We start from the raw sequence: 13,672 nt of genomic DNA, 5'->3' as shown, positions 1-13,672 counted from the left end.
CACTCCCCCTGCTTGTTTTCCCTCTCTCGCTGCCTATCTCTCTCTCTGTCAAATAAATAAATAAAATCTTTAAAAAAAAAAAAAATGGATGTTGAGGCAGGACAAGGGTAAATACTTCTTTGCTTTCAATTAACTTGTTACTAAGTTGCATCTGTTCATGTTTTTTTATGTAGAAACTAAAAACGGAGTCAATTTTTTTAAACTTTTAAATTTCTTTAAAAAGATTTATTTATTTATTTCTTTGAGAGAGATAATCCACAAGTAAGGGGCATGGAGAGGGAAAGAGAAAATCCATTAGCAGACTCCCTGTTGAGTGCAGAGCCTGACTCTGGGCTTAATCCCACAACCCTGAGATCATGACCTGAGCCGAAATCAAGAGTTGGCCATTTAACCGACAGAGCAACCCAGGTGCCCCCAAACTATTTTATTTTGACATAATTGTAGATAATACACAATTTTAAGAAAAATATACAGACATATCCCATGTACCTTTTTCCTCCTTAAGGGTATAGAACAATTCATCTCTACAAGCATCCTTCCTGCTTCCCAGTTATAGCCACACCCATTTCCTTTGTGTTCTCAACTGCTCCTTAACTCCTGGCAGCTGCTACTGTGTTCTTCATTTATATCATTTTCTCAGTTAAAGAATGGAATCATAACATATTTAACATTTTTGAGTTAGTACTTTTCACTTAGCATAATTATCTGGAGATTCATCTAAGTTGTTGCATTTATCACTGGTTTGTTCCTTTTTTTGTTCAGTAAATTCCTTGGTGTTGATGTACAGGTTTGTTTTCTGGGTTGTGGCCAGTTTTGAGCTGTTTCAAATAAAGCTGTTACATAGATTCATTCTTGGGTTTGTGTGTGAAAGTAAATACTAAACAACAACAACAAACTACTCACTGTTTTTGTCTGGGAACACCCTGTTTACAACACTTCAGAACCAGATATGTGGGTTTTTCCTCCATGCCAAGCAGTTCCTCATTTATCAGTGAACACCAACCAGGTATCCTCCAGTTTAAGTCAGTACCGACACCATAAGACTGCTCCCGCTTCAGATGCCAGTCACAAGTCAGTTTGTCACCCGTGTTTCTAACTGGCCATAAATCAGAGGTTCCCACAACCCCCTTCTTGGATTTAGTGAGTTGCAAGAATAGCTCACAGAACTCAGGAAAACAGTTTACTAACTGGATGATCAGTTTTTTATGAAAGGATACAACTCAGGAGTAACCAGTTAGAAGAGATGCATAGGCCAAGGCTTGGGAGGTGGGTGTGGAGCTTCCTTCTCTTGGTGTGTCACCCTCCTTGGTCCTCCTTGAGTTCACCAACCTAGAAGCTTCTAAACCCTGTAGTTGAGGGATTTTTACGGAGGCTTTCTTATATAGATGTGATTAATCAAATATGTTACGAATAACGAAAGATATTCTTTTCACTGTTATTCTCTGGAGCTATTTTAGGACTGAGAACAAAAGGCTGAATATTAAGACAAAAGATGCTTCCATTGCTCTTTATCAATTAGGAAATTACAGTGGTTTTAGGAACTGTGTGCCAGGGGCCATGGACAAAGACCAAAATATATACTATAAATCATAATATCACCCTGCATCTTCATTTCTCTAGGATAAATGCCCAGGAGTGCAGTTGCTAGGTCATATTGTAGTTGTATGTTTATAGTTTAAGAAACTGTTTTCTAGACTGACTGGTGGTACCATTTTACATCCCCAGCAGCCGTGTATAACTATTCTAATTTCTCCACATCCTCACGAGCCTTTGATGTTGTCAGTGTTTTTATTTTAGCTGTTTTGAGAGATGCATAATGATAACTCACTGTGGTTTTAATATGCATTTCCTTAGTGGCTACTGATATTGCACATCTTTACATTTCCTTATTATTTATTCATGTATCCTCTTCAGTGAAATGGTTCTTCATGTCTTTCATCCATTTTCCAAATGAATTGTTTTATTTTTACTGTTAAGTTTTGAGAACTCTTTCTAAAATCTAGACAGTAATCCTCTCTTGAGTGTGGATTTGCAAATATTTTTTCCACTCTCTTTTATTTTCATCCTCTTAAACAGAGTCTTTCATGGAATTAAAGTTTAATTTTATTGAAGTTCGATTTATCATTTTTTTCTTGCTTAAGGTGTCAAATCTAAGAATGTTTTATTTATCTTTAGACCTGAAGATTTTCTGTTTTTTTTTCTATAAATTTTATAGCTTTATGTTTTATATTTAAGTCCTTGATCCATTTTGAGTTATTGCTATAGCAGGTATGAATTGGAGGTTGACTTTTTTCATTGTTTTTGTTCATTTTGCCTGTGGGTGTCCAGTTGCATTTGTTGAAAGCTGTCTTTCCTCCAGTTTGTCCATAGTTGGGCACATTTGTCCACAGTTGGGCATACTGTGTGGATCTATTTTGGGGTTCTTTATTCTTATTTATTTATTAGTCTATTACCTGTATCAGTAGCACACAGTCTTAATTACTATAGACATTATTATAATAAGTCCTGAAATCAGGTAGACTGATTTCTCCCACTTTATTCTTATTTTCTTGTTCAGAGTTGTTTTAACTATTCCTAAAGTTCCTTTGTTTCTTCATGTAAATTTTAGAATAATGTTTTTATATCTAAAAAAATCTTGCTAAGATTTTTATAGAAATTGTGTTAAACCTAAATAACATCTTTACTGTGTTGACAATGAACTGGATCAACAGGAGAAAATCAAAGTTAACTACGTATGTGCAGGGGCTCCATAAGAATATGCAGCCCATAGGCAGGCAGTTGAGGTTTTATCTGTCATCCACAGTTAAAAAGGGGGAAGGGTCTGGGATTTCAAAGGAAGGAAGACAATTCACTGCAAGGTGAAAAAGTAAATGTTTGGTAAACAGGTGTGTGCTGGGCCACACAGAAGCAGTGGGACACAGAGAGGAATTTCAACAGATTTTGCTGGGTTCCTCTCGTCTACCACACCTAGTTTATATTATGCTATAGTTATCTATGGTGATAGCTCCCTTCCTAGAGCAGTTCCTCTTTCTAAACAAATTTAGACAGAGGGAAGGTTTAAAGGTTCTTCCTGAACCTTCTGTTTCTTGAAAATACTCGGCCTAAAATAATCTACATGCCAAGGAGTCGCATTTTGTAGTGCCAAATTTTGCCCCCCATAAACAGCATAAAATTGAGTCATTTTTTTAACTACTCGTCAGCTTTTATCTTTTAGTTGATGTATTTATACTATATTTAATAGTTACAGATACTGTAGAACTTAACCCTTGTTAAAAAACAAAATTCAGCTGAGTAAATTTGAAGATCTAATTGGCTTTATTCAACAATTCATGACTTGGGCGGCATTGCATCTAGCAAGTAGAAAGGAGCTCTGAGGAGACTTTATAGGTAGAAGAATTTTATAGGCAGAAGAAGATGGAACTAGGAAGTTATTATTCTAATAAAGAGCTACAGGCAATGTCACCTTCCTCTGAGGGAAGTTTGGGGTCTTAGTCAGATTACCTCACTAGTGCTACCTTGGTAATTACACATTGACTGGTTAAAGGTCATGTTCTTGGGAGAGGCTGAAACTGCAGTTAGGTTAGGTGGCTAAGTCAGTGTGCTGATGTGGGGGTTAGCATAAGTGACTCTATTTTGGGCCTGTTGTCTCATCATTAACAGCCTGCCATTTTCTTTTTGGGTGTTTTTTTGTTTTTTTGTTTTTTTTGAGAGAGAGGGAGGGAATGAGTGAAAGAGAGAGTATGAGTTGGGGGGAGGGTCAGAGGAAGAGGGATAAGCAGACTCCATGCTGAGCAGGGAGTCCAACTTGGGACTTGATCCCAGGATCCTGGGATCACGACCTGAGCCGAAGGCAGATGCCTAACTGACTGAGCCACCCAGGCACCCCTTCTTTTTGTTTTCTGTTGCTGTTTTATTTTTCCTCTCTTCTTTGTGTTACTTGAACATTTTTTAGAATTTCATCTTTATAGAGTTTTTGTGTGTATATTTCTTTGCTGAGGCTTCCTAATTTTTCATTTGTTTTGGATGTGTTCATGAATGATCACTCAGTGATTTTTACGTTGACTGCTTTAAAATCTATGTCAGATAATTTTAATATTATTGTTATCATCTGTTGTTTTTTTTGTTTAGTTTGACATCTTCTTGGTTCTTAGAATGAAAAGTGATTTTTTTATTGAAACCAGGAAATTGCATATTATGTTGTGAATCTCATTTAAACATTCTATTTTAACTGGCTTTTTTGACACTTAGAGGAAGAGGGGTGCTACCTTGTTAGCGCTGGGTATAGCTGGAAGTTCAGGTTCCTTACTTAGCATCCACAGACACACCATGTTTGGAGGACCTCTTTACTGTTAAACAGGTGCTATGATCTGAATGTTTGTGTCTGCCCAAAATTCCTATGTTGAAATCCTAATGCCTGAAGTGATGGTATTAGGAGATGGAGCTGAAGGTGATTAGGTCATGAGGGCAGAGACCTCTAAGGAATTAATGACCTTGTAAAAGAGGCCCAGAGCACCCTTGCCCTTCAACCATGTGAGAATACAATAAAAAGAGACCTGGAAATGGGGCCCTCTGACCTAGCTGGCACCCTGATCTGGGACTTCCAACCTCTGGAAATGTGGGAAATAAATTTCTGTTGTTTATAAGGTACTTGGTTATAGCAGCCCAGACGGGAGTTTTGGCTTCCCTTAGAGTTTGCATTGACATTGGTGGGGTGGTCTCATTCCTCTTGGGTGACGGTGAAAGCCCTAACTCCTCTCCATTCCTCCGACACTACCAGCAGAATGCTTGCCGTATTCATCTTAGTTATTTTAGATTCCCAGTCTGATAATTCTTAAGTCTCTGCCGTGTATGAGTCTGGTTCTGATGCTTTGTCTCTTCAGACTGTTTGCCTTTTCAGCATACTCTGTAATTTCTTTTGTTGAAAGCCACATGTTGTATTGGGTTAAAAAAAACTGAGGTCAATACAGCTTTATTGTCAAGTGATATGTTTATCTGATTAGAAGTAAGGCTGTTTACTGCTTGTTGTAGCTTTGTTGTCAGAGAATAAAAAACCCTCCAGTGTCCTCTTTTTTGTCTTGCCTTTTGAGTTTGCCTGGAGACTCTGAGGCTTGTGGTTTTCTCAAAGTTCTGATCCTCTGTTGTTTTACAGGAGCTCTGTAGATACGGTGATGAGGTGTGGAGGAAGAGAAACATTCTATAGTTCTATGACTACGTCTTATTCTTAAGGAACATGAGTTGGGTGTTCTCTTGCCCCAGGTTGGTTAGATTTTGGTAAAACTGGTGGTTTAGGCTCTGCTAAAATAGTTTCCCTTGAGTCTAGGTTTTATTAAGGAGAATACAGGTTTCGGGTATATTTCAAAACTGGTTACATTTCCCCTACCCCAGCTGGAAGCAGGAGCTTTTTCTCTGATCTTCACAGTGAGAATCTGGTGTAGAACTCATTGAGCTGAAATTCATGAAAGTTTGAGGGGGGCCCCCCTCAGTTTTTGATCCTTAAGTTAATATACACTGAGCTTTCAGCAATTTGTTATTTATAGTTTAGAGTGTAGTTATTAATATTGGCTCTAATTGCAGGCTTCTACTCCAGTAAGCTATGAGTCTCTGTATCTGGCTGCTTATCCAGTTTTCAGGTAGCAGTTTGCCCTCTGACTTCAATTGTTTTATAAATCTAAGAGGAGTTATTAATTTTTCAGTTTGTTGAGCTTTTTTCTTGTGAGGACAAACGTGGCAACTATCTCCTTCAGGGTGCTAAATTTGATGTATCCCAATTTTTAATATCAGTCAATTGAAATATTTTCTAATTTCCCTTGTAATTTCCTTTTTTGCCATGGTTATTTAGAAGTGTAATATTTATTAATAAATGGATATTTTCTAGAATCCTATTGTTTCTGATTTCTACTTTTATTCCAGTCAGAGGAATGTACTCTGTAAATTTACAGATTTTTGGAATTTATTGAGTCTTTCTTTATGGGCCCTACATATGATCTGTCTTGGTGAATATTTTATGTGCACTTTAGAACCTGTGTTCTGCAGTTGTAGGCATAGTGTCCTGTAAACCATTAAGTCAGGATGGCTGATGTTTCATTTAGATCTTCTGAATTCTTACTATTTTTTTTTAATTCGGTCTCTGAAAGAGTATATAAAAATCTTCAATTATGATTGACAGTTTGTTTCTTTTCACTTTGAGTTCTCTCAGGTTTGCCTCATGGATTTTGAAGCCCTGTTTCAGAGACATCTACATTTATACCTTATGTTTTTCTGAGATATTTTATTTTAATGAATTGTCTTTCTTTTTATCACTGGTAATATTCATTATCTTGAAATCTTCTGTCTGATAGTACTCCAGCTTTCTCATATTGTTTATAAGGTGTATCTTTTTCCATCCAAATTTTACTCCACGACAGCATAGAGCTGGGCCTTGTTTTTTTTTTAGTCCCCTCTCTGACAATCTCTGGTTTTTAATTGGAAAACTTAGCACTTAACCTTTAAAGGAATTCCTAACATGATTGGGTGTCATTCTACTGTCTTTGTATGTTTTTTGCTATTTGTTCCCGCTGTTGTTGCTTTTTGGTTTTCTTCTCCTTTCTTGCCTTGTTTTTGATTAGTTGAATTATAATAATATTACACTGATTTCTCTATTCCCATTTCTAGGGAGACAATTCTCCAAGTCTTTCATGTTTCTACGTATCTTGTGAGCAAGGTGCTGACTGCCCTCAATATGTTCCTTACCATCTTTTCCAGGATGCTTGTATAGTGAATAACCTTGGAAGATACGGTGTCTCCCTCTAGAGCAAAGGGCAGGTATGCTCACTGCCCATTACAGAGGATTTGGGTCCCCTCAGGTCAGATTTCCCTGCGGTAATGAAGGCCACTGTGTGTTCATATGTCATCTAGCCTTCTTCACGTTGTCCTGTGGAAATTGGGGCTCAGGAAACTCATACAAAAATGCTGATACTCTGGCGGCTGCTGTTGCTGTGAGTAATAAACTGTCCTTTACCTCTTAAGCCAGAGATTCCTGTCTTCCACCAGCTCTCATGATACTATGGCAGACTAACTGGTTAATTTGCAAGTAGAGTACATGTACTTAGACTGCTCACGGTTCTTCAGGATTCACCCTGTCCTCTTCGTGCTGTGGCTTCATGTACAGTACATCTTTGTGCATTACATATTCCACAACTCACTGTTAGAATTGTTTATTTAAAGAGTCTTACATCTTTTAAAGTAGTTAAAAGGAGAAGGGGGGAAATAAATGTTTCATATATAACCATATATTTACCATTTCTTCTTTACTTCCTTCCTCTTTTGAAGGTCTTAGTTGCATCATGATCCTTTCTCCTGAAGAGCTTTTTTTCAGCATTTCTTTCATGCAGGTATTTTGGCAGTTTTTCTTTCAGTTTTGTTCTTCTGAAATCTCTTCATCAAGCATTTTTGAAGCCTGTTTTGGCAGGATACAAAATTCTGGCATAATTTTTTTCAGCACCTTAAACATGTCATTTATTACATTATGTTGTGACCTTCCCTGTGTCTTATGAGAACTCAGCCTTCATTCGTATCATCTGTTCTCTAGATGTATTTTGTCATTTTGCTTTTCTCTTTCTGTTTTCATTGTCTGTTTTTATTTTGCTTGGGATCTTTTCTGATTTGGGGCTCTGTAAATTGATCTCTTTCACTTATTTGGGGAAGTTTTGGGCCATCGTTTCTTTAGGTTATTTCCTATCCTGTTCTCTCTCTTTTCCTCTATGATTCCAAATAAACCTGTTTTACCACTTGTTGTTTCCCATGTGGTCCCTGAGCTTCTACATTTTTCTTCATTCTTTTTCCTCCTCCTCCTTCAGACTGAAGATCTCTCTTCAAGTTCAGTGACTATTTGCTGTTTCCTTTCACTCTTAAGCCCACTTAGTGAATTTTTTATTTCAGGTTTTAAGTTTTCATTTGGCTGTTTTTTATGGTAACTATTTCTGTGCTGAAATTCCAAATTTGTTCATTCATTATATATCATCTTTTAAGTTTTTGAATAAATTTTTTAATAGCTGCTTTAGAATTCTTGTCTGCTAATTGTATCATCTGAAATTTGTGTTGGTTTCTATTGACTACTTTTTCTTTATGGACACATTTTCTTGTTTCTTACTATGTCTTAGGAATTTTGTATAGTGGACTTTATGAATGATGCATTGTAAAAACTCTGGATTTCTTTTGTATTCTTCTAAAGAGTCCATTTTGTTCTGGAAGGCAGTTAACTTTGGCTGGATTCAGACTCCAAAGTCAGGCTCCCCTGTGTTGGTTTGCAGCTGAAATTTCCACTCAGCCTTTAGCTGCTGCTTATTTGTTTGTTTGTTTGCCAGGACTTTGTTGTCTTGCTCTAGGATTGTGTAATTTATTGGTGAGCCAAGTTTGCTGGCTGATTCTGTATGCAAACTTTGGGGCTTATGCTTTCTGTAGGGCCTACTTTTCCTACCTAAGTTTCTGAATATTCTGTCAGCCTGAATTCTGTGTTTGCCATCTCAAGCAAGTAAATGTGCTATTCTTTGCCGCTTTTCTAGGCAAAAAGTTGCAAATTGGCAAATCTCACTCATTGCTCTTTGTCTTTTAACAGCAGACTTCCCACTGATTTTTACCTGCTTTTGATTCCTCTCCAGAGATTTCAAGTACTGGGTTTAAATCATATTTTCTCAGATTCTATAATTGGTCAGGAGAGTTAATCTGACCAATTCTCTGCCATTACTCAATTTCCTTTTTATAATAATCTTTTAAAAACTGGGCATCTAAGCCCTAAGTAGAATACTCTATAGCTGAGTAACATAAATTTTATTCTGTAAGCAGAAAGTATCATTCAGAAATGTTGTACTTGTATTTGAAAGTTGAGGAAAATTCCTTTTTTTTTTTTTTAAAGAAAAGATATAATACAAATCTGAGAAGCTCATATTTTGGAAGTAAATGTTTGAAGGAATAAAAGTACCAGTCATTTATGAAAAAGTTTATATATCAGGTTCAGGGATATATTTTGACTACTTTTTTTCTATTATAATTTTAGGATGCCTTTTTGAAAATCATTAGAAATGAGGGCATTAAATCCCTATGGAGTGGCCTTCCCCCTACCTTGTAAGTTGCAATTTAATATTTTCTCACTAAGTGATGATTGCTGTTTTGTTTTGCTTCATAATTGGCATGGTTATATAAAATTGTGCATTTATAAGATTGGGACTTTTTCATTTTCTGAAGCATTGTTTTGTGAGTCCCACAACCACCCACACATTTGATTATTTGTTAGAAGGATTCACAGGACCTAAAGAAGGTTATACTCATGTCTGTGACTTATTACAGTGAAGGGCTACAAAGCAAAATCAGGAAGGGAAAAGGCACAACAGTAGCTGAGCAAGGCTTCCAGAGCCCTCCCTGGTGACATCCCATAGGACAGGGTTATTCTTCCAGCACTGAACTGCAGCGGCATGTGCAAAGTGTTTCTACCTGAAAATGTGTTTGAATGGCAGAGTCTGGGGCTTATATTGGGGATTGATGACATAGGCAAATTCCTTCTCTGCGATCACCTGTGATTACCAAAACCCAGACCCCAAAAAGAAAGCAAATGTTTACCAAAAGTCACATCGTTTGCACAAAACAACCTAGACAGGTTGATTTTGTGCTCCAGACATACCAAAAAAACCTTATAGGGAATATTCCAAGGGCTACATTCCTTGGAATTGGCCAAAGGTCAAGCATGCAAAAGGTCCTCCTGAAGATAAAGAAGATTTGGGCAACCAGGCCTGCTGTAGTAAGTCTTTGGTGCACAAGCATAATTTTTTTTTTCATTTTCAGAAATTAAGATGTTATTTGAAATTAATTTCAGAAATTAAGATGGTATTATTTGACTTTTTGTTTGTTTTACAAACATAATGAGAGATATTGTGATATGCATACTTTCCCTTTCCTGTACAATTTTAATTCTCTACTAACTAGCTATTATATGAGTTAATATGATAAACTAGTAAGGCTGAATGTAAAAATCCCAAATAATATCTTTCTTTGCTTCATTTTTTTTTAATGTATCTTTTTTGGGGAGCAAATTAGTCACTTTGAGGCATACATTTTAAACAGTGCCTAAGGTTATAAAGTTAGTGGCTGATCCAAGACCAGCAGTCAATTCTGTTTCTAAATTCTCATCAAACTTCACTGTGGAACATTAGGCATTTCAAAGTATGGTCTATGAATGTCCCTTAGACCATAAACAAACTGGTTTCTTGTTGTATTAATATATATATAACATGACAGTGCCTGCAACTTTGTGTTTAATTTTTTAATAATTTCCTTTTGATAATTTCATTTGAAAGAATATATCATGGGAATTTCCTCAAAACTATGCAACATTAATTGTAATTTATTTCTAGATACAGGCAGGTATGATACTCAGTCCGTCGTTCAAAAATATTTTGCAAATGCTCTTGCATTTTTTACTTCAGGGATTTTCATGTTACAGTGAATGTAATTGGGAAGGAAGATTTTGGGAGACTAGAAACAATAGAGCAAATCAAGGAGGTAGAGGAGTGTCCTCTCTAGTCTTTTGCTATTTTTGACCTGAGCAAGTGCTCTGTAACATATTTTCACAACTAGAATCTGAACTTCTGTAGGGCAGATACCTATTGTATATCTTTTTGTTGCCTACTAAGTTAAACTCTAATAATTTTAAAATAAAGGAAAAATCGATCTCATTGGCTGATTTGTTATGGTCTTTAGCTTATATACAATATAAGGATTTTAGCTTAAATTTAATAATAATGCACTTAAGCCTTTTGACAGTTTTTATAAATCTTTTTGTCGGTGTGTTTCTAACAGAATGATGGCAGTTCCTGCCACAGTTATTTATTTTACCTGCTATGATCAATTATCTGCTCTTCTGAGATCAAAATTGGGAGAAAATGAAAGTCGTATACCAATTATTGCCGGAATTGTTGCCAGATGTAAGAAATAAACTTACTGTATTTTCATTCTGATTTCTGTTTAAAGCTTCTTTTAAAATTTTGACACAGATAATTTTGTATAAAATGTAGAGTATTGGTACATTTCGCATTGTAATTTGTACTAATTTGTTAATATCTATACTCTAGAAGTCATATAGTATGTAGCGATTGCCATCAGAATAAGATGGGATCAACCCATCCCTATTGAACTTTGGACAAAGAGTTAGATTTTAGAATGACATCAGATGTCCGATATCGGATGTCAAGCTGATGTCAAATTGATGCCAAGTCCTGAATCATTTTCCTTATAGACTCTGGGATTCAGAGTTTAATCAGAAGGAAATTTGCCTCTGTTCAAAAAGATAAGTTTCTCTGTGCTGTGAGAGTGAGGTTTTATAGTTTAATTGATGTGTAATATTTCTGGAACTACTGGTGAGAGTTGAAAGCAGGGGTGCCTGGTTGGCTCAGTTGATGGCACACACGACTCTTGATCTTGGAGTTGTGAGTTTGAGCCCCACACTGGGTGTAGAGATTACTTAAAAAAACAAAATCTTAAAAAGAGTTGAAACAGAAAGAGTAAAGTATATGAAAACGGACTTTTAAGAAATACCTTTATCAAGGGGAAAAAAGTGTGCACCACTATGTTGGCATCATTAGACATTGATTCTAAGGTTTGCAGACATTTCAGAATGAAAGTTATGTGTATAAAATGCATGAAATATTTTTGCATGTGTGTTTGCATAGTACCTGGCTTTGTTTTTGTTTTCTTATATTTGCTTGTTTGTATTAGTTGGTGCAGTAACTGTGATAAGTCCATTAGAATTGATTAGAACCAAGATGCAATCTAAGAAGTTTTCTTACAAAGAATTGCATCGATTTGTCAGCAAGACAGTGTCTGAAGATGGTTGGATTTCCCTTTGGAGGGGCTGGGCTCCTACTATTCTTAGAGATGTACCGTTCTCAGGTAGGATTTATCTTAGTATCTGCTAAATTTTAGGTAGCATTTTCTTACGTGTGTATCACTTTTATTTTGTTTTTTCTAAGCTCAATTAGCCAATGATGTGTAGTACATCATTAGTTTTTGATGTAGTGTTCAGTGATTCATTATACATGGCACTTTTAAGTTAATTTGAAGCCCTTTAAGGCTAAAGGTAAGTTACCTTCTTTAATGACCACAAACTCCTAGTTCAGTGTTAGGCTTTCAGATCCTTATGAGTCTTTATTGGACAGATAGTTTCTAATTCAAGCCTGATTTTCTATTTTCCTTCTGCTTCATTTTTTTAAAGATGTTAATTGGTATATATTCACATTTAAATAAAACAAACTACCTTTAACATTGCCCTACATGTGATAATTACTTAGGTAAGTGAATTACTACAAATCAAAATATAAAATGTGTTTAAGAGCACCTGTGAATTATATTGACTTCTTTTTCGGTTATTAGAGGTAAAAATCTTCCCCTTTAAATGAGTATCCTGTAAAACACTATTATAAATCAGATAGGAGATTGTGCTAATTATTGAATTATGAAGAGGGAGAAAATCATGAGAAAGAAGTACAAAACTAACAACTTATAAAATGTGCATGCTTCAAAGTTCCTCTTTCTTTTTCCCTTTGAATTAATCCTTTTCTTGTGCTCTCTTCACATCTCTATGTACCTTGCCCTTTCCATTAGTATTTCTCTTCAGCCTTTTGTGTTCGGTTATGCGATTCAAAAATACAGATTCCTAGGCCAGTTATTTTTTTTCTTCATTTTCTATCACATGATATTTGACACATAAGAAGTAATGTAGTATAAATTATGAAATATATTAATAAAATGAACACTTGTGAAGTCACCAGTCTGTGAACTAGAGCACTGCAATTATCATGAAACTACATATATTCACCTCCACTGTCACATCTCCAGTGGTAACCACTATATTGAATTTTTATCATCCATTTGTTTTTTAAAAAACAGTTTTACCACATGTGTATTATTGCCAAACAGTATGTTACTTAGTTTTGCCCATTTTTGAACTTTAAAGAATGCTTATTTTACTCAACAATCTTAAGATTCTTTTTTGTTTCTATGTGAAACTTTTTTTTTCATTTTTACTCTCGTTTATGAGTAAACAGGTAAGTGCTATTGTGAATATTTTTAACAGACTCGTGGTGTACATGTACAAGGATTTCTCCAGTATTAGATTTGCTAATTCATACAAATATATACATTTTAATTATTACATCATGTCAGATTCTTTTCTAAAGCGATTGTATAGATCAGTACACCTACCACCTTCCTGTTCCTTCATTTCATACCCTCCCTAGTACTTTTACTGTCAAAGCTCTTACGTGTTGTTTCGTTAGTAATTTAAAGTGGTATCTCATTTTAACTTATATTTGGCTGATCGTTAATGAGGTTGAGCACCATTTTATTGGCCATTCATTTATCCATAATTGATTTGCAGTTAAGAACTGAGATAAATATTCAACTTTATTCCCCCCTTATGTGGATGGATGGTTATCCCAGCATCATTTATTGAATCACCACACTTGCTCTGGGGATTTGCAGTGTCACCTGTCACATCAGAGCTTCACGTATGCGTGCCAAGCCTCTGCTAATACTGCAGTGTTGTCTAAATTACCAGTGCATTATTAAAAATCTTAATGTCACCTTATATTTTCCTCTAGAAAGGGCATCTACTCTTCTTTGAAGTGTGTTGGTAGGGTTTTAAATT

The 13,672-nt window shown here is 35.7% G+C and overlaps 1 protein-coding gene across 7 annotated transcripts in view; it reads left to right on the top strand.

Moving 5' to 3' along the window:
* SLC25A40 (solute carrier family 25 member 40) overlaps positions 1-13,672 on the top strand; it is a 69,649-nt gene that overhangs the window by 28,991 nt on the left and 26,986 nt on the right. For 5 of the 7 annotated variants that reach the window (XR_004627450.1, XR_004627451.1, XM_011236934.3 and 2 more), the window contains 3 exons: positions 9,032-9,099; positions 10,828-10,952; positions 11,743-11,916. Coding sequence is in view for 5 of the 7 variants with exons in the window: in XM_011236934.3 (XP_011235236.1) it covers positions 9,032-9,099; positions 10,828-10,952; positions 11,743-11,916 (367 nt within the window). In the remaining 2 variants the exon portion in view is untranslated. Of the gene's footprint in view, positions 1-6,741; positions 6,975-9,031; positions 9,100-10,827; positions 10,953-11,742; positions 11,917-13,672 lie in introns of all 7 variants that reach the window. The other 2 variants (XM_034667438.1, XM_011236943.3) reach the window with 2 other exon arrangements.

The sequence above is a fragment of the Ailuropoda melanoleuca genome, chromosome 1 (genome assembly GCF_002007445.2).
Source record: "Ailuropoda melanoleuca isolate Jingjing chromosome 1, ASM200744v2, whole genome shotgun sequence".
NCBI classification, from domain to species: Eukaryota; Metazoa; Chordata; class Mammalia; order Carnivora; family Ursidae; genus Ailuropoda; species Ailuropoda melanoleuca.
This window is presented reverse-complemented; position numbering and strand designations above follow the sequence as displayed.